The 26,451-nt window shown below is 44.1% G+C and overlaps 1 protein-coding gene across 9 annotated transcripts in view; it reads left to right on the top strand.

Annotated features, from left to right (window-relative positions):
- Positions 1-26,451, top strand: part of ABLIM1 (actin binding LIM protein 1) — a 319,662-nt gene that overhangs the window by 140,953 nt on the left and 152,258 nt on the right. For all 9 annotated transcript variants that reach the window (XM_049854686.1, XM_049854685.1, XM_049854684.1 and 6 more), the window contains one exon: positions 16,602-16,736. In XM_049854686.1, coding sequence (XP_049710643.1) covers positions 16,602-16,736 — 135 coding nt within the window. Of the gene's footprint in view, positions 1-16,601; positions 16,737-26,451 lie in introns of those variants that run through there.

Genomic DNA, 26,451 nt, shown 5'->3' with positions numbered 1-26,451 from the left:
CTTGGAGACCCTATGGGGCAACTTGCTTTATTCTATCCTCTAGGATCGTTATAGGATCACTATGAGTTGGAATCGACTCGATGGCAATGGGTTTTGGTTATTGATTAACTTATTCAACCAACTTTTAGTTTCACACAAAGGCTGTTGCTATAGAAAAGAGACAGAAAACCAGGTTAGTGTTAAAGGAATGGATGTATCGAACATACATTTATGGAGCACAGATTTTATGTCAGCAACTGTGCTAGACCCTGACAATACCTGGCAGTTACCTTCTAATGAAGAAGACAGTAAATAAAGAAATAGAATGCTTAGATTGTAGTAAGTATAAATAAAGTAAATAGAGATAGGGTAACAGGGAAGCTGGGTGGTTCAAGGAGACCTCTCTGAGATGACATACACAGTAGCCTCCCCCCCACCCATGTGGAATATGTTCCAAGACCCCCAGCTGATGCCTGAAACCATAGATAGTACAGAACCCTGCATATACTATGTTTTTTCTTTATATACATACCTATGATAAAGTTTAATTTATAAATTAGGCACAGAGATTAACAATGATAATAATAAAATAGAATAATCATAATAAAATACTGTGATAAAAGTTATGTGAATGTGGTCTCTTTCAAAATATCTTATTAAGTCAGGAACTTTTACCTTTTCACTTAAAGGAAGCACTTTATGACTTCTCTTTGGCCAGCATCACTACTCTTGTGCTTTGGGGCCATTATTAAGGTTACTTGAACACAAGCGCTCTGATACCACAACAGTGGATCTGATAACCAATGGCTACTAAGTGACTAACAGGCGGGTAGCGTATACAGCTTGGATACTCAGGACAAAGGGATGATTCACGCCCCAGGTGAGATGGATCAGGAAGGCGAGAGATTTCATCATGCTACTCAGAATGGCTTGTAATTTAAAAGTCATTGTTTATTTCTGGAATTTTCCATTTAGTATTTTTGGACCGCAGTTGACCGCTGGTAACTGAAACCACAGAAAGCGAAATCACGGATCGGGGGGAGTACTATAAGCTGCTTTAGGTTGAGACCTGAAGGATGAGAAGGGGCCAGCCTTGCAAAGAGCTGAGGGGAGAGCCTTCTGGGCACGAAAATGGCCTGCATGAAGTCCTTGAAGCAGCAAAGAACTGGTGCTTGGGAGTGACACAGAGAGGGCGTGAGGAGAGGCTGGAGAGGTAGAGAGGGGCAGATATATGTGCCCTCAGTAAAGCATCTTGGATAGTGTAGCAAGAAGCTACTTGGAGGGTTTAATTAGTAGAGTGACCCATTCCAACTGTCTTTAAAAGATCATTCTTGTTGCCATGTGTCAGAGATTCACGGACTGAGTTGAAAGTCCAAGCTGTTGAAGATTTGAATTCTTGCATGCTGAATAATTATGCCCTGAGCCCCTCCTACAATTCCCTGGTGGCCAAACAGTTTAAGCACTCAGCTGCCAACTGAAAGGTTGACCGTTAAAAACCACCCAGTGGCTCTGCAGGAGAAAAGACCTGGCAGTCTGCCAGATTACAGCTTAGAAAACCCCACATGGGGTAACTGTGAGTTGAAATTGACCAGATGGCACCTAAAAACAACAGCAGCCCCCTCCTAGGAGTCCCTGGATGGTGCAAATCGTTGGCATGCTCAACTGCTAACCAAAAGGTTGGAGGTTTGAGTCTAACCAGATGTGCCTTAGAAGAAAGGCCTGGTGATCTATTTCTGAAAAATCAGCCATCAAAAACCCTAGGGAGCACAGTTCTACTCCGACACGTGTGAGGTTGCCATGGGTTGGAATCGACTTGATGGCAACTGGTTAGCCCCTCCTAACACAACGTTTATGAATGAGCAATTACTTACAGACATATCCTATTGTTTGTAATTTTCTGGCAGATTTATGGTGCTGACACTGTTGTTTACATACCTCTAGGCAAGTGGTGTTTGTACAAACTCCCACATGAGAATAGGGTTGGGCCTGACCAGCATCTCATTCAAATTTTTTATCTGTCTTTTTATGAGCTCTTTCCCAATAGGGCAGCAGAGATGAAATGATAATAAGGGCATTTGTCAGGATGGGAATGTGTTGGTGAAACAGAAATATATAATACCTTAGTGGGGAGGATTTCACACATTAATAAAATGCCAGAAGGTGTTGGGCTGATCTCTATCTGTTTATGTATACGTTTGTCCACCCTGACTGTCATGCAAATATTGAGAAGCTGAGACAGATACTTATCAAATCTGCTGCTTAAACTATCATGATAGAAAGGAGATTGGTGGTGGGGTGGGGGTTGGGCAAGGGGAGGGATGGGGAGTGACTGCTAATGGGTACAGAGTATTCCTGGGAGGTGATGATAATATTCTAAAATTAGGTCGTGTGATGGCTGCACAACTCTATGAATATATGGTTAGAAAAAAAAATTTTTTTTATATGGTTATGCGTCACTTAACATCCACGATAAAAAGTACATTCTCTAAAATAGGATATTATGTGATTTGGATAGTCTACCAGCACCATGTTGTACATAGGAAGTCCCTGGATTATGCAGCGCAGGACTGTACGAAAATCCTTTGAATTGTATGCATACTTTAAATGGGTGAATTGTAATGGCATGTGGATTATATCTCAATAAAGGTGTTAAACAAAACAGCAATCAGCTTACAGTACCATGGATATAATAGAAATGGTGCCACTCAAAGCTGTAAGATTCAGGGGATGAGCTGCACAGCCACTGGCTACTACACAGCAGGAAAGCAGGTGTCAGCTGCTAAAAGTCACAGAAGACAGCAAACATTGAAATTTTAAACATTGGGTTTGAGGGGGAGTGCCTGGGCGTTATGACCGAGGACTTGCCCATTTTCCCTCATTGAAGCACTGTGGAAACAAGCATGGCTTCCATTTCTTGAATACTCACTATATGTCAGCAAAAAGTGCTGAGTAGGTGGCCTGCGTTGCCTCATTTATTCACCTAAGTGTCAAAGTAGGATTTATCACCTTTTTACAGAAGAGGAAATTGAGGCTTAAAGCAGAAAATGAACTTGCTTAAGACCCCAGAGCTAAAACAGACGCAGCTAGGTTTCACACCAGGTCCGTGGGACTAGAACCTACACTGTGATCCATTCCCTGTACTGTGACCCATTCCCTGTGCTGTGACCATTTATGCTATGACCCATTTGCCACTGGAGGCTGCATCACTTCGTGTTACGGCACATGGGCTCCCAATATGGCTGCACTGTGCTGTGATCCATTCCCTGTGCTATGACCATTCATGCTGGGACCCATCTGCCACTGGAGGCTGCATCCCTTCGTGTTACAGCACATAGGCTCCCAATATGGCTGCACTGGGACCTGACAAACAGTTCTGTGTCAGCTTCTTCCAAGCAGGCACGCTCTGCTCTGATTGTATCACTCATCTGAGACCTTGGCCCAGGGGAAATCGGGAACTCTTGGAGCCCAAGTTCCCTAGCTTGTGCTTCAGGGGTACACAGAGGCAGACCTCTGTCATGGTCTGATGTCCCATCATTGCTTTTCCCTGACTCTGCACTTCCAACAAGCCAGGTTTCCTATGTTCACCATGCCTCATCCTACCCTTCTCATTGTCTAAGATGCCTTCCTCTTCCCTCTCATCATTTAAATCCTCACTAAAGGCCCAGCTGAAAGGACACTTCCTTCTTGAAGCGTTTTTCTGGTCTCTCTCTCCTTATTTTACACTTTCCTTCTGGCACATGGTTTCCTCTCTACCTTGCGTTCATATTAATTTATTCATTCATTCTTTTTCATTCATTCTTTCTCTGTCTCTGTGTCTCTGTCACTCTCACTCCAGCTTTTGCGTTCTCTGTCTCTCTCTCAACACACACACACACACACACACCGACCCACCCACCCCTACCTATCCTACTGAATTGCAAGCTCCTTGAGGGCAGGGTCTGGGGATGACCCAGATGCCTCGGGAGAAACATTCCAGCAGTCTTCTCACGTTGCTCTTGCCGGTGAAGCCCCTGTTTCAGTAGACTGCGTGGCTTGCTGGGCTCAGACGTGCCTTGACCTCTGCCCTTCAGGCCCTCACCCCTGCTGTTCCTGTCCCTGAATATTTTCCCCTCCTCACCCATTCACCTTCTGCAGTGGCAAATTTGATTCCCCACGCTGAGAAACTGTCTCCATCTGTTAGTCCCAGCGTGCTGTGTGTGTCTTTCGTGAGTCCAGTATCAGTTGCCGCTGAGTCAACTCCATTCATGGTGACCCCATGTGTGTCAGAGTACAACTGTGCTCTGTAGGGTTTTCAGTGGCCGAGTTTTTGGAAGTAGACCGTCAGGCTTTTCTTCCGAGGCAACTCGAACCTCCAGCATTTGGGTTAGTAGCTGAGCACTGTTTACACCACCCAGGGACTATAGCTATTGTAATTACCTGAATTGAAAGCCTTACTTTACTAGCAGTGTTCCTTTGGGCACAGTGGTATGCTGGTAAATGTTTAACAACCTGCTTTACAGAGCGAGTGGAGGAAGGCCTTGATTGTAAATACCCCCACCATAACCAATGTCAAGCCACCAGGGTGAAGTTATTGAGCGCAAAGTTGGGAAGAGCTGCATAGCTGGCTCCCCCAGCTGGCAAGAGTGGGTCCAACTCACCACTGCTGGGGCGAGTCCCTTGGTAGCTCTAGGGAGGCTGTGGCTCATGGCTGGAAAGGCAGGACTGGAAGTCAGGTCTCCTCACTTCTAGTCCAAAGTCCTTTCTAATTGCTGTGCTGGAGGCGAGGTAGGGCTTGTCTACAAATGGCTGTACTCCAAGGTTAAATTACTGAGCACTGTCAGAGAAAGTCTAGGGGAGGTCAAAGAAGGGTGTTGGCTCCATGAGGCATCTCAGTAAAAAGGTCTGTCCAAGGAGTCAGTCATTTAGGAGGTGGAGGGTAAGATACCAGGCTGATTTGACATGCCTTTCTGACGTTAACCTTCATGTGGAGAAGGCAGGCGTAGCACCTCAGGGCAGGTACATCATGTCATTTTTGTGGTGCATGTCCTTGTCCTTGCTGATCATACAGTTTTGCCTTGGGGGGCATCACATTAACTGGATTTGAGCCTGGGCTATTTCTATCATCAGGAGCCAGCTGACCGGGTGCTGACGGTGTCTTTTATGTTTGGAGGAATAACAAGGACCTAATGTGTTGCCATGGAAAAGGCGAACCAGGTATGGGGCATCTTACAAGTGGAAAGCCCCAAGTGGCAAGGGAGGTAGAACAGAGTCATCATATCACCCACCTGCTGGAAATGTTTGTGCCAAGGCAGCCTTGTGCTTTGTGCCAAGTAATAGTTCTGATTACCAGGCTAACGTGGTATAAGAAAATTAGGTCGTGGAAGCCAATTAAAGAGAAGGTTCATTTTGGACAACTAATGACAGGGTAACAGTGTGTAGCTTCAAGTAACTACCACTTGCCACAGCAGGGAATGGACTTTTAGGTAAACTGCAAATTAAGCACTCTATGCATTTATTTAAACTCTTGAGTTTCTTGTTTCCTAAGTTCAATACTAGTGCCATTCTAGCGTAAAGAAAGGGAGTAGGAGGTGGTAAGAAACTGTAGGAGTGGGGAGAACACGGGGCCAGCCTGGTGCTATCTCTGTGTTGTGTGTTTATAATGAAATGGGAACTAACACGGTAGAAGCAAAGAAAATATTCTAAATAATGAACGAGTCTCTAAAGTATAAACTTCCAGGAGAATCGGATTCCTCTTTAAGCAGAAATCAGCTTTACCATGTAGAGTATCACTTTGTGATTGTAAATCCACATGAATTCCAACCAGAGACTGTTTTCCAACCCGGGACCCTGCTCAGGGTGGAACCCTGCGAAGGGTCCTGCTGATGGTGGGTTATATGTCCTTACTATCTCACCCTCACTCTGGAAGCATTCTTTTCCCAGAAATTGCTGCAGCCTGGGATACTTTCTTTTTATATTTGAAGTATTATTTCCCATCTGCTTATTTACTAGCAGGTGTTGCCCTTGGAGTTATGATGCAGCTGGGTGTTCGCTGCTTCTGAGCTGTGTAATCAGAGTCAAGTCCAGATGCTGCACTAGCTGAGTTGCTTTCTATGCTGGAAATGGATCTGGGATTTTGCTGGAAATGGATCTGGGCTTTTGCTGGAAATGGATCTCAGATTTTGCTGGAAATGGATCTGGGATTTTCTAAAAGCATGGGCTTTAGAGTCAGACTGCTTCTTACCTGTGTGATCTTGGACAAGGTATTGAACTTCTCTCAGCCTTGATTTCTTCCTTTGCAAAAGAAGAATAATAAAGGAGCACCCCAAAAGGCGATTGTGAGGATTATCTGCAATTGTGGGTATAAATCAGTTATCACAGGGCCTGAAACATAGTAAGTGTTCAATAAACTGTACCTCTTCTAATAATATGATGGTGTGATTGAGTTATTTATTGAGATGTCATAAGTTCAGAACTGTGTAACTTATGTGAGTAGTGCCACAATAGTGGTATTGGGGCAGGTAATTATATTTTCCCTGATTAAAAAATTGAACCGAAAAGTATGGAAATTGACAACTTGGGATATTTGAAATTAGAACAATGCCAGGAGTTTGGAGGAATTGACCACTGAGCTTGCAATTTTGTAGGCCCAGGAGTAATACCTTGTGAAACAAAGGCAAAATACACACACACAAAAAAAGAGAAAATTAAGTGCAGGCGACAGTACAGGTACTCACTGATGGAAGACTTGGAGGAGAACGAAATCTTTGGTCAATATAAGCCACAAGGAACACTTCAGAGGAGAGCCAGGACCTGGGCTGGGCCCTGTGGGTTATTTTGAGCAGGTGAGGAGATGAGAAACCTTTCAAAGTGGGATATACAATGCGAGTGAAGGCCTTAGGGGAAATGAGGATGATAGCCAAGGAAACGGTCATGAGGCCTGACGACACGGGGAGTGTGTATATTTATACACATAAAGAGTAGAGTATTTTAGTACTCAGTCTCTGGGGTCAGACTACCTGAGTTCAAAACCATTTAGTACTCAGCAAACGTTAGGTCCTTCTTAGATTTCAAAAAAGCTAGTATGGGACTATGTTATTGAAGACCTCTGAAGCCAGGTAGAGAATGTTAGACTTGATGGATTAAGAATGAAAGATCTATTAAAAAGTGTTGTTTGCGCAGACCCCAAAGTCTCAAAAAAGACCAGACTTAATGGTCTGACTGAGACTAGAAGAATCCTGGCGGTCATGGTCCCCAAACCTTCTGTTGGCCCAGGATAGGAACCATTCCCGAAGACAACTCGTCAGACATGGAATGGACTGGATAATGGGTTGGAGAGAGATGCTGATGAGGAGTGAGCTACTTGTATCAGGTGGACACTTGAGACTGTGTCGGCATCTCCTGTCTGGAGGGGAGATGGGAGGGTAGAGAGGGTTAGAAACTGAGAAAGGGTCATGAAAGGAGAGACTGGAAGGAGGGAGCGGGCTGACTCATTACGGGGAGAATAAATGGGAGTATGTAAAAAAAAAAAAAGTGTTCGTTTGTGTTTAATAAACTTTGTTTTTAGAACAGCTTTAGACTTACAGAAAAATTAGGAAGACAGTACAGAGAGTTCTCATATACTTGGCATGAAGTTTTCTCTAATTAACACCTTACATTACTATATACATTTATTATAATTAATGAAATGATATTGATACATTATCATTAACTAAAGTTGGTGCTCTCTTCAGATTTTCCTGGTTTTTACCTAATGTCCTTTTTCTGGTCCAGGATTCCATTCAGGATGCCACATGGCATTGGGTTGTCATGTCTCCTTAGGCTTCTCTTGGCTGTGACAGTTCCTCCGACTTCTGGTGTTTTCAATGACCTTGACAGCTTTGAGGAGTACTGGTCAGGTATTTTGTAGAATGCCCTTCAATTGGGGCTTGTCTGATGTTTTTCTCATGATTATACAGGGGTTGTAAGTTTTTTTGGAGGAAGACCACAGAGGTAAAGCACCATTTTCATAGCATCATATCAAGGTCCCATGCTATCAAGATGACTTACCATTGTTGATGCTGATTTTGATCACCTGGCTGAGGCAGGGTTCGTCAGGCTTCTCCCCTGACAAGTTACCTTTCTTTCTCCTTTCCATACCATCCTCAGTGGAAAGGAGTCACTACTGCAGCCTACCCTTAAGGAGTAGGGACGTATACTCCACCTCCTTGAGTAGACTACTTTGTGCAGTTGCATTGAAGAAGAAAGCCTTTAGCCAGGGAGGAGAAAACTCTTCGTAGTCTGAGAAAAAGGCGTTAGGGCCTGGATTAGTGTGATGAGAGAAGGGGTGACTAAGACATGTGAGAGTGGACAGAATTTAGTGGGAGATGAATGAGGGCAGACTCAAGAATGACTGCAGGGTTTCAGGTGTGGGTGATTAGGGGATTGTTATTGCCTAAAAAAAAAAAAAAAAAATTTTTTTTTTAAAGAACACTGGATTAGAAGTCACTGATTTAGTTCACTGCCAACTCTGCATTGCTTGGGTGCATCACCTTGGGCAAGTCAGTTCATTCCTCTAAGCCTCAGTTTCCCCATTTGTAAAATGAGGTTGACACCACCTGTTCTTCCTGCCGGATAGAGGTCTTTTGCGAGTGAAATGACGAAGAGTAGGTACAAAGGATTCAAAAGCCATCAAGCACTGTGCAGACTCAAAGGGTGGTTCATGGAGTGATGGTGCTCTTGAGAAGGAAGGGGACTTGGAAGGAGGAATATGTTTGTTACCTGGGGGATCTTGAACATTTCAGATACCCAGAGCAAGTTATAACTCATACTGAGGACTCTGTCACAGATTTGTGATATTCATCTGCCTGGGAGATTTTTGTTTCAAATGTGCTTTCTCAGATGTTGTTTGTGGTAGTCTAGTTCTGTGGTCTTTCCCCCAGATGGAGGCAGCTTGTGCAAGATAAGGCTGGTTCTGGGTGAGAAGGAAGGGCTCTGTGTCTTCTCCCTCATCTTTTTGCCCTTCTTCTTTCTGCCTGTAACGGCCCCTGCCTGGGGACACTGGAGATTACTGGGGTTTTCTTAAAGGTCTCAATTCCTCAGTTTCATCAGCTTAGTTATTTAATAGGCATTTGAGAAGTAACAGAAGTAACACACCAAAACAGAACTTTTTGGTTTCTGTCCTGCAGCTTCCCCCAAACCTGTTACTTCCCAGTCTTTTTGCATCTCAGTCTATGGTACCACCATCTATTCACTTACTCAGCCCAGGAGAACGTAGAATTTCCCCCTTTCCTTCAACTGCCCACCCCAAGTCGAGTCCATCCGTAAGGTCTTTCTTTTAGTTCAGTGTCTAAGACATATCTCAAGTCTGTCCAGTTGTCTCCATCTCCACCGCCATCACCCTTGCCAGTGGTTCTCAACCAGTGGTGATTTTCTACCCCTTCCCCAGGGGGCAATTGGCAATGTCTGAAGACATTTTTAGTTGTCACAACTGGGAGCTGCTACTGAGATCTAGTGGGTAGAGGCCAGGGATGCTGCTAAACATCCTATAATGCACACAATAGTTCCCCACAACAAAGAATTATCGAGCCCCAAAATGTAATAGTGCCTATTACGTGATAAGGGAGCCCTGGTGGCACAGTGGTTAAGCCCTTGGCTTCTAACCAAAAGATTGACAGCTCGAATGCACCAGCTGCTGTTTCAGAGAAAAGACCTGTGGTCGGCAAACAACAATATTACCTGGTATGGAGTCCCCGGGTGGTGGAAACACTTAATACACTCAGCGCTAACCAAAAGGTTGGAGGTTTGAGTCCACCCAGAGGCACTTTGGAAGAAAGGCAGCCTGATGATCTACTTCTGAAAAGACAGCCATTGAAAACCCAGTGGAGCACAGTTCAACTTTGACACCCATGGGGTCACCATGAATCAGAATCAGCTCAGTGGCAAAAAAATTTAATAATGTAATAACGTCTAGTGTAATAATATCTAGTAATGTATAGCTTAAGAATAATAATAATATCTGTGTTGAGAATTCCTCCCTAGGCAAACCACACCACCTCTCTCCTGGTGTCTCTATAAAGTTCTTTTCTTTTTTTTAGTTCTTTCTTGAACATGTGCTTTCTCTATTTAACAGTTCCACCCATTGCACTTGAACCAAAACTCAGTATTTCTCTAATGGCCTATCAGCTCCTACAGAATCTGGCCCCTTTCTGCCTCTCCAGCATTATCTCCATGCCTGCACTGGACACGTGCCCCTTCACCCGCTCCAGCCACACCGCTTGCTTTCTGTTTCTTGAGCCCACTAAGCTCTTTCCAGCCTTACAACCATTTTTCTTTCTGCTTTCTCAGCCTTTTCTCTTAGCTCTTTGGAAGGCCTGGTTTCCTTCAGGTCTCAGAGAAAATGTCTCACCTCGTGGAGTCCTTCCCTCCCACTCACCCAAGCAGTTACGCTGTTAAATATTACACTGTCCATATCTCTCCTTCATAGCACATATCACATCAGAAATTATTACATTCTGCCTCACTGAGTGTAAGCTCCTCCCGGGCTACAACCTTGTCTGTCTTGTTCTGCAACACTTCCCCAGCACCTAAAACAGTGCCACTCGTGGTACGCATCAATAAATATTTGTTAAATGGATCAATGAAGGAATCTTTGGAAATTTCCTGTAGTTGAGGTGGAACAATAGTAAGGTGAGACCAGTAAAACAAAAACCAGTAGCTGTTGAGTCACGGCAACCCCGTGTGTGTCAGAGCAGAACTGTGCTCCGTAGGGTTTTCAGTGGTTGATGTTTTTTGGAAGTAGCTCACCAACCTTTCTCTGAGGAACCTCTGGGTGGATTCAAAACTCCAAACTTTTGGTTAGCAGCTGAGTGCCCTTTGCACCACCCAGGGATTTCAGCAACATGGCAGCGGGGTTAATACCTGGCCTGCCTCTTCTACAGGCCGGCAGCCCCTTGTGAGGCAGGTAGTCTGCTTATTAAAGTGGATGGCAGAGTGTCATTCCCCATGCTGAAAGATAAGAAGGTGCGCAGAGTTTCAGAGATGAGGCTGATGCGATTTGCTTAACTCTGCAAGACACTGTGAAGCCCCTCAGGTAGTCTTGGGTGTTTTATCTGAGTCACCAGCATCCCTTTAAACTTGGTATTTTTCCAGTGGGAGGAATAACTTTACCTTTCTTGGCAAATACACTGTTGACCCTTCCTACCAAAAGTATAAAACTGTGCTTTTGGTTTTTCACTGGAACATTCTTATTTTAGCTGCAAAATCAGTGAGCCATAAAAGATTTTTAACCATGTTTGCCCTAGTACCAGCTCAATCACTGACTACTTGGTGCAGTGGGAAGAGCTGGGAAGCCCAGGTGCTAAGCGTACTACCTCTGCCCATAACTCACTGGTAACTTTGGGCAAGGGATCTAAGCTCTCTGCTCCTCAGTTTCCCATCATTAGAATAAGCAGGGACCACCCAGGCTCTGGAAGACGGATCAAGTAAAAATTAGCAACAGAGCCAGTTGGCAAATAGAAGACAGAATTCACGTCATGTCTAGATTGCAGCTGACTTAGGATATTTCAAAAATGTAAAATTGAGCCAGCAACATGCATTTGGTAATAACCAAGCTGTCCAAGGCGGTAAAATGAGCCTCTTTATTTATCTTGTCAAAGGAGAGATCCTTTAGTCTACACTGACGTGAATTGGGATGAAATAACCACTGTGAACCTCTGTTGGTGTTTGGATTCTGTCAATCCTTAGTAAAAAAAAAAAAACCCTTCCTTTACAAATGGATTGTTCTGCTATGTGTCTAGCTAGGCTCTCATATGATGAAAAGTCAAATAAACACAATATATTCTCTGCTCACGTCTGGGTGGAAAAAAAAGGGAAAAAGGTCACCTCTGGGCATGGAGGACATTGCGGTATAATGTATATTTCCAAAGGGAAAAGCTTGCAAAGTGCAGGTGCTGATCCCAATTCTGACCTTTATGGCTGGAGCCAGCATTTGCACTGGCACCTTTGTTCAGAGACAAAAGGAGAAGCCAAGAAGTGAAATGATATTTCCCTTCCCGCGTCATGACTCAGCATGGCTCGCTCACTTAGCTATAAAAAATTCCAGCGTCAAGAGAAACTGCAGGCCTTGGGGTCGAGTTTCTTATCCCAAGGTGCATTCGCCCTTATGGTCAGGAGAGCCACTAAATTCTAATATTGTTTCTGAAGAGAATGGCCTTGCTGTTTATTTTTTTCTAACTCTCCTCTGCAGCTTGCTTATGCATTGTCAGAATTCCAAAGAAAAATAGTTCTTAAACTTTAGTATGCATAAGACTCCTCTGAGGATCCCTGACCCCCACCCCAGTCCAGTGGGGCTGAGGAATCTGTAGTGTTAATAAATGGCACAGGCGGTTCTGATTTGGGTGACAGGCAGCGCCCTCTTGAGGATTACCACTAGGCCCCGTGGTCTGCTAATGACATCTTTTTGCACCCACTGTGTGCATTCCCTTTATAAGCCAAGTCCCAGGTGCTGCTGGTAGAACTGCACTTGAGCTTGACTACATAAATTATTGCCTGACTTAAAATTTTTCCTGATTTATTCAAACAGTATAGGAAGAACATACACTTTGGAAGTCAGAAAAGCCTGGGCAAATCTTTGAACTTGCATTTAAAGTGTTACTTGGGCAGGTAGCCCAGCTTCTCTGAGGCACTGCTTCCTCATTCCTCAAATGGGAATGATATTACCCACCTCATAGAAAGAGAAGGGTAGTGAGGATGGAATAAAATCACTTACGTGTAAGCACCTAGCACAATGTGTCATTTAGTAGATGCAATTTTTTTTTTTTTTGATAAGTACAGTAAGACCTGTGAGAGCCGGAACTCTATGGGACTGCCTTGTTTTTCCGCCTTTTACAGAGTGCAATCTTACCACTTGTCTTAGTTGTCTAGTGCTAGTATAACAAAAATACCACAAGTGGATGACTTTAACAAATAAATTTACTCTCTCCCAATTTAGGAGGCTAGAAGTCCAAATTCAGGACACCAGCTCTAGAGGAAGGCTTTATCTCTCTGTTGGCTATAGGGGAAAGTGCCTGTCATCAATATTGCTCTGGGTCTAGGAGTTTCCCTGCTCCTGGCTCTTCATTCGTGGTAGGAGGTCCCTCTCCTCTCTGCTTGCCTCTCTCTTTTATATCTCAAAAGAGATTAACTTAAGATATAACCTAATCCTGTAGATTTTGTGCTGCCTCATTAATATAACTGCCTTTAATCCTGCCTCATTAACATCATGGAGGTTAGGATTTATAACATGTAGGATAATTACATCAGATCACAAAATGGAGGACAACCACACAACACTGGAATCATGGTCTAGCCAAGTTGACACACATTTTTAGGGGACCCAAGTCAATCCATAACACCACTTTTCTCTCGCGCATTTTAGTGGAAAATAGTTTTCCTTCTCTGACAGGTTTCTGCCTTATCCTGGTTCCAGTTTTCGCAGGTTATACTGTATTACTTTCCTCTATTGGAGCCCTAAGGAGCCCTGGTGGCAAAGTGGTTAAAGTGATCAGCTGCTAACCAGAAGATCAGCAGTGGGAAACCACCAGCCATTCCACGGGAAAAAGATGTGGCAGTCTGCTTCCGTAGAGATTTACGCCTTGGAAACCCTATGGGGTCGCTACGAGTCAGAATCAACTTGACAGCAGTGGGTTTGGATCCCTGGTGGTGCAGTGGTTAAGAGCTCAGGCTGCTACCGAAAGGTTGTCAGTTTGAATCCACCAGCACCTCCTTGGAAACCCTATGCGGCAGTTCTATTCTGTCCTATGGGGTTGCTGTGAGTAGGAATCGACTCGATGGCAACAGATCTGATTTAGGGTTTTTTTTTTTTTTAATTCTTATCCAGGATCCAGTTGCCATGGAGTCAGTTCAGATTCATGGCAACCCCGTGTGTCAGAGCAGAAGAGTGCTCCCTAGCCTTCTCAGTGGCTGATCTTTCGGAAGTAGATCATCACACCTTTCTCTTGGGGTGCCTCTAGGTGGACTCAGACTTCCTACAGTTAGCAGCTAAGTGCGTTAACCACTTATACCATCCAGGGACTCCTCTATTCATTTGGGAGGCAGGAATTAACTTTAAAAAAAAGAACAGAAAAAACAAACAAAAAAAACCCTCGTATTTTCCCCTCAGCACTTGAAGCAGATATGGTCAAGGGAAAAGTTTTTAACTGCCCAGGTGAACAGTGTTTAGCCTTGATACACATCACTTTTTAAGAGTCAGTGGTGGTTCATTCTGCATCCCACTTTGGAGAGTGGCGTCTGGGGTCTTAAACGCTAGCAAGCAGCCATCTAAGATGCATAAATTGGTCTCAACCCACCTGGAGCAAGAGAGGATGAAGAACGCCAAAGATACAAGGTAATTATGAACCCAAGAGACAGAAAGGGCCACATAAACCAGAGACCACATCAGCCTGAGACCAGAAGAACTAGATGGTGCCTGGCTACAACAGATGACTGCCCTGACAGGGAACACAACAGAGAACCCCTGAGGGAGCAGGAGAGCAATGGGATACAGACCTCAAATTCTCATAAAAAGACCAGACTTAATGGCCTGACCAAGACTAGAAGGACCCCGGAGGTCATGGTCCCCAGACTGTCTGTTAGCCTAAGACAGGAACCATTCCCAAAGCCAACTCCTCAGACAGGGATTGGACTGGACTATGGGATAGAAAATGATACTGGTGGACAGTGAGCTTCTTGGATCAAGTAGACACTTGAGACTATGTGGGAAGCTCCTGTCTGGAGGCGAGATGAGAGGGCAGAGGGGGTCAGAAGCTGGCCAAATGGACATGAAAATAGAGAGTGGAGGGAAGGAGTGTGCTGTCTCATTAGGGGGAGAGCAACTAGGAGTATATAGCAAGGTGTATATAAATTTTTGTATGAGAGGCTGACTTGATTTGTAAACTTTCACTTAAAGCACAATAAAAAAAAAAAAAAAGTCAGTGGTTGTTCAGAGATCTTGATGCAAAGCCCTCCTTAATGTCTTTAGGTAATACTGAGCTCTGTGGCAAATACAGGTTTCCAAGAGAGATGTCAGCAGGTAGGTAAGGAACTGCAGGTGAGCCACAATGTCAGTACTTTGCAGGACACTCTCAGGTCCAGCCAGAGAATGTGGATCAGGTGTTTAACCTGAAACTACACCTGCCCCAAGTCAAAATCTCACAAGAAGAGCCTTGTTTCTCAGAATGCAGTTAGTAATGGATTATTTGGACTGTCTTGTTCAAACTCCTTCCAGGCGAAATGAGAACATTACAGTGGTCTGAGAGAAACAACGAACAATTATACTCGCGGTGCGGAGAAAGCTCCTTGCTGAAAGGTGTTTTCTAAATCGCACTTCAGCAAGACCTGCCCATATCTCCCCCATCCATCCCAGTTTTACCATTTGAGAAAAAACAAATTATCTTTGTTCATTGTTTTGGTTGGTTAATTTTAGGTTCACTTTTCTTATCCAATATCCCTCTCATGTAGGTACTTATGAAATACATTTTTATATCTCACATGATTCTTCCTTTGAAGGGCCCAAAGCAGAAGAGGAAATTGATAGCAAAGAATGCCTGTCTGAGCTCTCTGGCTGGGGAAACTGCAATCTAAAAGTCAACATGTGATTACTTTAAGGCCACAGATAATTTCTCACTGCCTTCTCCCTTGGCTCCCGGTAAAGGGACACCTGTAAATCCTAATCTCGTTTTCTGGGCAGGGCAGTCCCAAAGATCTCTGTTCTCTGAAGACCACATTCTGGAAACAGAGAGAGTAAGTCCTACAAGCTTAATCATATGATTTGAGAGGCTAAGGAGACCTTAGAAATCTTCTGGTCCAATCCTTTCCATTTTATAGAAGAAGAAACTGAGGTTCAGGGAGATCCACATGGTTACTGAGTTTTTTAAAATACCACCTGCTGTGTGTCTGTCGGGAACTGTGTGTGGTGGGGGGGTGGGGGGGATCATAATAAGCCTCCAAGAGGTTAAATGAGTTGCCAAAGTAAGATCAGAAATCACTGCCTGTAGAGTAGGCCAGAAAGTACCCTCACCAACACCAGTTGCAGTGGAGTTGGTTCAGGGTAGAAAGTAGCCACCACATACTCATAACAAATAAGTGGTTAAACATTTCCTGAGCTCCTTTGTGTATGAATATCGGGCTGTGCCCCCAGGAGCTGGGGAAGGAAGGACAGACAAGTATAACTGGGGAGAAAATGCGGTCACCTTTCGTTCTGAGGTGCCTCTGGGGGGACTCCAACCTCTAGCCGTTTGTTTAGCAGCCAAGCACATTAACCGTTTGCTCCATCCAAGTACTTTGAGAAGATATAAAATAATGAAGCAAACGAGACTATATTGAATTGTCCAACATGAGCCCTGGTGAAGTACTAGAGGAGTCTGGGAGGAGGGAGAGATGGAAGGCTTCACAGAGGAGCAAGCCCAGCGTTTTCCCCCTGGGCCTGTGAAAGCCACAACTGTCTTATTTGTGTGTGTACCCCACGGTTATGGCCTGGGCGATGCTCAGCTCGTGCTTGTTGAGTGGATATGTGGATCATTTGGTACCAGGTCATGGTGATATTTATAGTGACCCCCATAATAATCCCTTTTGTAAGAATACTTTCTACTCACATGAATCTTGTGTTTTGTTTTTTTTTTTTTTTTCAGTTCCCCACCCTCAGGACTCTCCCCACCCATCAGAGAAGCCAGTCATTCACTGCCATAAGTGTGGGGAGCCGTGCAAGGGTGAAGTGCTTCGGGTGGAGACCAGACATTTCCACATCAAATGCTTCACCTGCAAAGGTATGGTGCCCCCGCCTCCTGGCTTAGTGGCATGTGACAATCGGTGCTTGCCTTGGGGTCTGCTCCTTCCCCTTAACTGCACACTGGGTCATGGGGTGATAAGTGAACGTGCTCAGGAGCCCTGGGATTATTTACCTCTACTTTGGGGTTTGATTAGACTCAAGGGAGTAAATTGGGAGATGGAGTCCCCCAACTCAGTGATGCACAGGCCCCTGGGTGTTCCCTGAGCTTCCTGATCCAGGAGGAGGGACCAACACTGTGGGAGAGCAGTACAAAGGCAGTTTATGTTTTTCACTTTATCATATTCCTTTTCCTCTAATGAACGAGGGGCCCAGCACAAAGTAACCTTTTCCCAACACCACCAGTTATAGGAGGGTTGGAAAGCTTGTAAGACTGGGATGCTAAGTCACTGGCTCCTGTGTATTGTAGTGTGTATGTGGGGGCGGGGGGGGGGGTATGGTGTGTGGGTTGTGTGGTGTGAGTGGGGGTTTTGTGTGTGAGTATGTTGTGTCTGGTGTGGGGGGGGTGTGTGTGTGGTGGAGTATGTATGTGTCTCTGTGTGCGTGTGGTGGGTAAGTGTGTGCGTGTGTTGAGAAATAGGAATTAAGCAAGAACACTTGGGAGTTCTCCAAGCTGAAAAATACTTCCCCACCAAGAAGCTACCAATTTGAGGTAGATTTCAATTAACAAGTCTCCCCGCCCACGCCCCCCCCCCCACCCCCCGCCTTTTTGGGTTTATCATGGTTGGCATCTTGGTGTGAAATATGCTGATCTGTTATTCTAGAGCCAGGGCATAGCTGAGCGGGGTTAAGGGGAAGAAGAGAGTGGTTTTGTGTATTGATTTGAGAAATAGAGTACCTGAGCTGAAGGCACATCTGGGTAGCTCTGTACTGATATGTGCCGAGGGCTCAGGATGGGGTTGAGGAGCAGGAAGAGAGATGGAGAGGGAAGAGGCTATGTGCTTACTTTGTAGTTTTAGTCCACGCCCTGCACATGGTAACCACCCTCTTCCCTGAAAATCCTGTTTAATTTTGCATGTTTTAGATCACAGAGACTCAGCATTACCATCCTAAGCCTCTGTCCACGCCAGGGTGGCTCTCAGCAGATGCCAGGGTGCCTAAAACAACAGTTGCCATTGAGTCGATCCTGCCTCATGATGACCCCACGTGTCAGAGAAAAACTATGCTCAGTAGAGTTTTCAGTTGCTGGCTTTTAAATAGTAAATCATTAGGCCTTCTGAGGTGCTTCTGGGTGGACTTGAACCTCTGATTTTTCAGTTAGCAGCTGGGCACATTAACCTTTTGTATTACCCAGAGACCCAGGCTGCCTCATGACCTTCAAATACATTAACAAAGAAGGGACAGGGGGCTTTTCTGGAGTCCACAGCTGCTGTTTCCACTGAGGGTAAACTTCTCAGGAGAAAAAACACTTGGTAAGGTGGAAGAAGAAGCCAGGGCACCAGCTTAGCTCTCATTGAGTAGTTACAAAACGCTGTGATATGCATTTCATAGAGAGATCACTTAATCCTTCTGAAAACTCCTGTGAGTAAGTGCTATAAATCCCCAGTCTTCAGACACCCCAAGGAAATATCAGGGCCTGAGATCACACCCGGGGTGCTGACTGCTGCCACGCTGTGTAGCTGCGTCCCGCCACTGCCGTCAAGCAGCCCTGTGATCTCAGGAAAGTGACCTGTCTCTTTGTGGCTTGTTGTCCTCATCCATAAAACACAAGGACTAGACTGTATGTTATTTTAAATCACTCCGAGTCTGAAGTTGGCAAATTCTATATATACATAAGCATCCACATGTATAAAAGAGAGCCCAGAGGCACTAAATTAGATCTTCTTAGGAAGCATGCTGGAGAAATAATATTTTCTGGCTACATAGTTTTGCTGACTTGGAGTCGGACGTTATGTATTATTTTTTGATTATAAACTCCTGAGGCATGTCTCACGGGGTATCTGGTACGGAACGAACAGAGGCCAGAAGTGACCACAGCCCTATGCGTGTTTTCCATTTCTAGTTGAAGGTAGAAAGTGTCAGTCTCAGATTTGGGCAGCCAACTGTTCAACACATCAAGCTATCAGAAGACATGATAATTTATTCCCACTGAGGCAGAAGCTCTTTCGCTTTTTTTTCTTCTTCTAGTTTAAATCTAAGGAACAACTACAGCTACCTTAAAAGGGTAAAAAGGGACAGGTATAATTTATTTTAATAATATATTTATTTATCTAAAAATTACCAGATACTTGACATTCTTTTTTTCACACTAACGCTTAACACATCTCAGTTGAGACTAGCCATATTGAAGCACTCAGTCACACATGTGGCTAGTGGTGATGGTATTGGACAACATAGTTCTAGAGATTCCTAGAGGTTTGCACCCTTGTGGTTCTCTCTCACTCCAATTTCCTGTCAGATCCAAACTGGCCTTCATTTGTGAGCACTGTGCTTTTTGTGTTGCGTTACTCCATACTGGGCACCATTCCCTCTTCCTTTATTTCCTAAAGTAACATTAATTTAAGACTGCTGTGTTCGGTGGACTTTACAGAAGGTTTGGAGTAATAGCACAGAGCAGGCAAAAACTTTCCTAATATCTTCATGTGCTGGAGTGCAAGAAATACCTCATTGGCAAGGGCCATTTTCTCGTGTTCACTGAGAACCTCATCTGCTGCCATCTTGGTAGGGCTCTTCTCTTTACAAGGACTCTTCTCCCCTCCATCCCAGCCCCCCACTGTCAGATTGGGACTGTAAACTTTCTTAGGGTATCCTTTATGAGCCTATTATAGGGCTTTGAACCAGTCCATTTCTAACAAGTTCTCAGGAAGTTATACATGAGAATCACCTGGGGGTCTTATTCAAATGTAGATTCTGATTCAGTATATCTGGGGTGGAAATGCAAATTCTCAGTAGGGAACTTGTTAGAAATGCAAATTCTTTGTAGGGGTTTGAACCAGAGCTAACCAGTTCGAAGCCCTAGTCTATTATGATGGCTTGCAGAAGAAACAACGATCTTCTGCTTGAGGAATACTGTTTTCTTCCCAGCCCAAGTAACACCCAAACCAAAAATAAAAAACCTGTTGCCATCAAGTCGATTCTGACTCATAGTGACCCTATAGGACAGAGTAGAACTGCCTCACAGAGTTTCCAAGGAATGCCTGGTGGATTCAAACTGCCAACCTTTTGGTTAGCAGCTGTAACACTTAGCCACTACACTATCAGGGTTTCTGAAAGAATTATTAAACCCACTACCATCGAGGTGATTCCGACTTACAGCGACCCTGTAGGGCAGAGTAAACTGCCCCATAGGGTTTCCAAGGCTGTAATCTTTACAGAAGTAGACTTCCACATCCCGCTCCCACTGAGCAGCTGGTGGGTTCGAACAGCTGACCTTTCAGTTAGCAGCTGAACACTTAACCACTGCGCCACGAGGGCTCGCTAAGTAACCCAGACTTCCAGCTTATTCTTAAAAAAAAAAAAAAAGAACAGTTTTGTTTTCTACCTATTACATCTAAATAGAGTTGTCAAGTACAGATTCTGAGCTGATGGCCTGGGACAGAGGGTTTTGGGTGGGAACACAGATCAAATCAAGCTCAGCTTATGGGTAATCGCTGGTTGAATGCTCATGAGGCACATTCAGGTTCTGATGTGGTTTCTGGGCCAGCCAGCACTTCTCCCTCGTTCTCCCCCTCCTGCCTCCACTCTCCTTCACATCTATAAAAAAAAAAAAATGTTACTAAAGCCTCGTGTTTTGGAAATGGGCCAGAGGTTGCTTTCCACAATTGGAAAGAAAGGCCAAAAATGCAAGTATTTGTGAGAATTAAAAGCAGAGGCAAATTCTTATGCTAAGAATAGGTTTTGAAAGGAGAAGGGAGAAGGGACAAGGAACATATTAGATAAGAACTAGGGAAGTACAAAGGTAGGAAAGGCTTGCAGGAAAGGAATTAAAGAGTTAATAGCATGAGCTTAAACCAGTTTTCAGATTCCGTGACCACACAGTTTTATCCATAACAGGATTAGAGTTGGTGAGCAGGAATTTTGTTGGTGAACCCATCCCACTTCCTGAAATATCTGACGTCTTTGGATCTGATGGTCCTGGAGTTATTTATCTCTTCAGTAAACGTTCATTTAACACATACTCTATGCAGGATACTATGGTAAGTGCTGAGGACAGGAAGAGACAAGACACCTTGTCTGTTCTCAGGGAGCTCAAGGAGTCTTTGGAGGACATACAAACAGGCAACATTTATGGTACCCAGTATAGTAAGTGCTATGATGGAGAGGTGTATGCGATACAGACTGGAGGTCGGGAGACCCAGAGGGACGATGTAATTGTAGTCCAGGTGGAAATAATGTAAGGTAGCAGCAGGTGTGATAGAGAATAGGAGACAGATTTAGAAGAAACCTAAAGCTAAGGCTGATGGGGTCTGATGACTGACCTGATGTCAGGAGTGAAGAAGGATCCAGGTTCCGATTGGACTGTCTGGGTGGATGGATGGAGTTGCCACAGACTAAGGAAACACAGGAGAATTTGGCGGGATGGTGTTGGGAGAGAGATAACAGTTCAGTGTGGAACACACTGAGGTCGAGTACATATGGTATATCCAGAGTCAGGTAGGCTTAGCACCAAGAGATGGTGGTCTGTGTTGGGAAGAAGGATTTGGGAGTCTTTGGCATCGGGATAATGGCTGAAGCTGTGATTGTATGTGAAATTTTCCTGGGAAAGGGCAAAAGGCAGAAGCTGAATACTAGAGAATGCCAGCATCTGAAGGAAGGAGTGCCTAATTCCCATTCCTGACCTTGGGAAATGTACCCATCTGGTGATGAAATGAGGAAAGGGATTTAATTAATGGATGGCTTCTATAATTAAAAGAAAAAGGGATCCCCAAAGCTTCTTTTACTCCTTATAATTACCCAGTGGGAGTACAGTGTGGCTGCAGGGCTCTGGATGGAGCTGTTCTTTGTCTTCAGTACTCAAGAGTTTTGTTTTTCATTCTTGTTCCTTAGTGGTAATCATCCTATTAACATAAAAGAGTTGTTTTAATGTTATTGGTGAATTCTGTGATGTGACTGGTTTTTAACGTATCACTTTGTCTGCATTGTGGTTGTATTACATGCCCTATGAGAGAGTAAGAAACCTGAAAACAAAACGAGAGACACTCAGTGGATTCAGTTGTGTGGATGTCTGCAGGTTTCTCCTCTGCGCTGAATGACTTGTTGTTAGCCCCTGACTCATGGCAACCCCATGCATGGCAGACCTAAGTGCTGCCCAGTCCTGCACCATCCCCATGATTGGGTACAGAACAGACCATTGTGAGCCATAGGATTTTCGTTGGCTGATTTTCAGAAGTGGATTGCTAGCCTTTCTTCATAGCCTCTCTTAGTCTGGAAACTCTGCTGAAACCCGTTCAGCATCAAAGCAACACGCAAGCCTCCACTGCCTGACAGGTGATGGCTGTGTGTGAGGTGCCTTGGCTGGGAATCGAACCTGGGTCTTTCACATGGAAGGCGAGAATTCTACCACTTAACCACCAGTGCCTCAGAATGGCTTCTAACAAGGGGGAAATTATACATGTCTGGCTTTTAAAGTATCTCTTTAAATGTGAGTGGTTGATTATAATTGTTGTTATCACAAGCATTTTTTTCACGGTAATGCCATAGATCCATTTCTCTTCCAGAAAGTTCTGAAGGTTTCTAGAATAGCTAGAAAAGACCAGGGAGGCTGCCCAGAGGATCAAGAGGGCTGTCCAGCCAAATTTTCAGTTTTCAGTGGACCTTCCCCAAGTATCTTAAGATTTCAGTTAACCCTTCACATCTCTTCCCCTGCTTTATCTTCCTCTCTTTAGCACTTACTGTGATTTAATGTATTTTATTCATTTATCTTCACCCCTGTTGTTGTTGGTGTGTGCCACTGAGTTGATTTGCTACTCATAGCAACCCCATGTTTCAAAACAGAACTGCCCCATAGGGTTTTCTAGGCTGTAATCTTTATGGAAGCAGATTGCCAGGTCTTTCTCCCATGGAGCCACTGGGTGGATTAGAGCTCCCAACCTTTCAGTTAGCAGCCGAGCGCTTAACCATTGCACCACCAGGGCTCTGTATCTTCACCTTTACTAGAGATGAAGTTCTTTGAGGCCAGGGATTTTTGTCTGTTTTGTTCACTATAGCATCCACAGTGTCAAGAATAGTGCCTGACAAGGTAGATAACTCAATAAGTTTTTGCTGAATGAATAAAGTAATTACAGAATGAATGAAAAACAGCCATGTTACTTTGGAACTTGAATATTATCAGTGAATGTTTCTAATTTTATACCTAATCAACAAGTACTTAGTATGACGTTTGTCCTTAAATGGTTATTAGACAGTAACTATCTTCTGAAAAGATAGCGTGTAAGTTAAGAGATCTATCGTGGATTACTCTGAGCTACATGTCTGCCTGGTGGACGTAACAGAAGAATGAATTTATGCTGGAGGCTGCTGTCATGCAGTTCTTGGTTAAGCTGTTGCTGCTGCCTAGTTTTTTATGCTTGTTTTGGCCCATAGCTTTCTTTTTTGGACTTGTGTGGTCAGACTGGATATGGGTTATTTTGAAGCTCAAATTAAAAAAAGACAAAACACCAGAAAAAAATGGAAGCAGTTTCCTACAGCCCCAAAGAGCAGAGCTCAATCTTCTGATACCTATTTAGAGAATCTTAGTCATTTGGAAAGGATGCCTGGTGGTGCAGTGGTTAAGCGCTCAGCTGCGAACTCAAAGCTTGATGGTTCGAACCCACCAGTGTTTCTGTGGAAGAAAGATGTGGCAATCCGCTTCCAGAAAGATTACAGCCTTGGAAGCCCTGTGAAGCAGTTCTACTCTGTCCTGTAGGGTCTCTATGAATCGGATTCATCTTGACCACACACAACAACAACAGTCATTTGGAGACTAATTAAAAGGCAGATTTAAGAAGGATGCAAGAAAAGTATGATTCAAATGTGCTTTGTTCTCACAACAAATGAGAAACCACTCTCATGCTGCCTTTTCTTTTTTACAGAAGGATAATTCTGGGTATTCATTTGAATTTTGTACCATGTTAATGTATTACCTAGACAAATAAATATAATATTTATGGTTTTGAATTCCAAACTGGAATAGGATAAAGGCTAATACATTCTCCAAAATACATTGATTAAAAATTTTGACTCTTGTTGGGAGACAGTTATCCATGGGTCTCTTGTGAGCTGAGGCACTGATAGCCTTTTGTTCAGAATTATCTTTTCAAGAATGTTTGTACAGCAAACAGCCTTGGAAGATAGAGCTAGTGTTTCCATCCAGAGCAGAGGGCAGATTTGTTTGCTGTCCAGTGTAATCAAGAAAATGACTCCCCTTGGGGCAAAGGTTGAACAGATTTGTGAGAAGCTTCTTACGAAAGATTGAGGTTTCCTAAGCTTGGGGTTTCTCAGTTGTGACATAAACCCACTGCAGTACAGCATCTCCAGCTAGGCCTCATGGGACTTGGGGGACACGTGGAACCTGTGAGCATGAAGCTCATGCTGCCTGCTACGCTGTGAGCAATAAAATCTTTTGCTTCTGATCCAGGAGTTTTGTGTCTTTTACGATCATCCATAAAACAGTGACAAAACCCCTGGCTAAACTCACAGAGCATACTATAGATTCTGAGTGTAAATAGTAACATTAGTTCATGAACAAATATTTTTTAGTGCCCATCATGTGACAGATACTGTGCCAGGCACTGGGAATACAAGTTAGACATGATCTCTGGCTTCATAGGGATATTAATCAGACACTCAAGTAATCACACACTTAGGATGTAACAACTGTGATCAATGCAATAAAAGGAAAGTAGAAGACACTAAAGGAGCCCGGGTGGGACAACAGTTAAGAGCTTGACTGCTAACCAAAAAGTGGGTGGTTTGAACCTATTCAGTGGCACCGTGGGAGAGAGACCTGGTAGAAAACCCTGTGGGCAGTTCTGCTCTGTCACATGGGATCACTGTGTGTTGGAATTGACCCGACAGCATCTAACAACAACAACAACAGCAACAGAAGAAGCTATATGAATAATGTGAACGTGCAACAGAAGGATCTCAGTGTGAGGGGCCGGGGGTGGGGGAACAGGTGACAGCGGAGGTACCCTCATCCCACCCCACCCCACCCCACCCTCCAGGAAGAGAAGCCCGAGCTGACATATAAAGGATAAAAACATAGTCACCACTTAGGTCCTCCTTGTAATAAAGCCAACTCCATGGACTTCATTATTCCAAAAAGAAGATTTGTATTCTTGGCTTACTACCACTTAATTTTTTGCACAAATTAACCAGTGAATGTTGACACTTGATGGTCTTCAAATCTTTACTATGTGTAATGTTTATAGAGCATCTCATCACTCTGTTAGGCTATGGAGCAGGGTTGAAAAATATAAATGAAGAACTTGTGTACTAGTGGGAAACACAGTGTTCATGAGTGGAAGCAGGAGGGGTCGCAGCACAGGTGCAGGTAAGTGGTCCAGACCTTAGGTGCAGTGAGAGTCAGAGGCTGCAGAGATCACCTAAAGCCCAGGGTCTGGGAATGTCGGCAAGGAGGGGATGAGATACAAACATAAAGCATGGATGCACCAGAAAACTCAGTAACCTTCCTGAGCCTGGGAAGATGGACCACGCTAGTTGTGGCCAGGGGTAGGGGCTGCCTTGTTCAAGGCTGTGGGTATTGAGGACAGGGGGTGTAGCTAAAGATGACCTTGGCCTTAGTTTGGTAGACTTTCTATAGAAATGACTGGAACCGTGGTGTTCCCATTGCCATTTAAACTTTAATGTAGTAACTTTATTCTTCTCCAGACGTGGAACTAGTTTTATATATTATTTATAGCCACATAGTTTGGAAGAGACTTCCGAGCACTGGGTGTCTTTGTAAAGTAAAAAAAGCCATCTCGTGTAAGCTCTCTTCTTGAGATAGCACTGGCAGAGATCCTTGAATAGAATTATGTTTAGTAGAGACTGTCGCCACTTAGCAATGTCCGGCCTAGACATGTGTTGGGTGGGGGTGTGCAGAAAACGATACCTGTCAGTAGCTTTTAAGAATTTCTTGCTTTTCTGGAAACCCTGGTGGTGTAGTGGTTAAGTGCTACGGCTGCTAACCAAAAAGTCAGCAGTTCGAATCTGCCTGGTGCTCCTTGCAAACATTAAGGGGCAGTTCTACTCTGCCCTGTAGGGTCGCTGTGATTTGGAATTGGCTCAATGGCAGCGGGTTTTTTTTTTTCTTGCCCCTCTAATCTATAATGTTCAGTCCATCAAGGGAGCCCATGAGCATCAAAATTATTCTTTAAATATTTATCTAAAACTATTTTTTTTTTATTAGAAACTTCAGGTTACAACTTCTGCTAATGTCAATGAGGTTAAAAAATATATATATGTATATACATATATATATTATTTTTTTTAAGAATTCTTCTTTAAAAGAGTAGGTTCTAAGAAACAGCTTGGAACAAACATCCCGTCTCCAATAAAACCTAAAAACCCATTGCCATCGAGTCAATTCCGACTCATAGCGACCTTAAAGGGCAGAGTGGAGCTGCCCCTGCCTGGTAGAGTTTCCAGGGAGCGGCTGGTGGATTGAAATTGCCGACCTTTTGGTTAGCAGCCAAGCTCTTAACCACTGTACCACCAGGGCTCCGCCATCTCCAATAGCGCTTTCCGTTTTTGCCCTCTTAGGGTTTGTAAGA

Source organism: Elephas maximus, chromosome 16, assembly GCF_024166365.1.
Source record: "Elephas maximus indicus isolate mEleMax1 chromosome 16, mEleMax1 primary haplotype, whole genome shotgun sequence".
NCBI lineage: Eukaryota > Metazoa > Chordata > Mammalia > Proboscidea > Elephantidae > Elephas > Elephas maximus.
The sequence above is the reverse complement of the archived record's forward strand: the minus strand, read 5'-3'. Positions and strand labels throughout refer to the sequence as shown.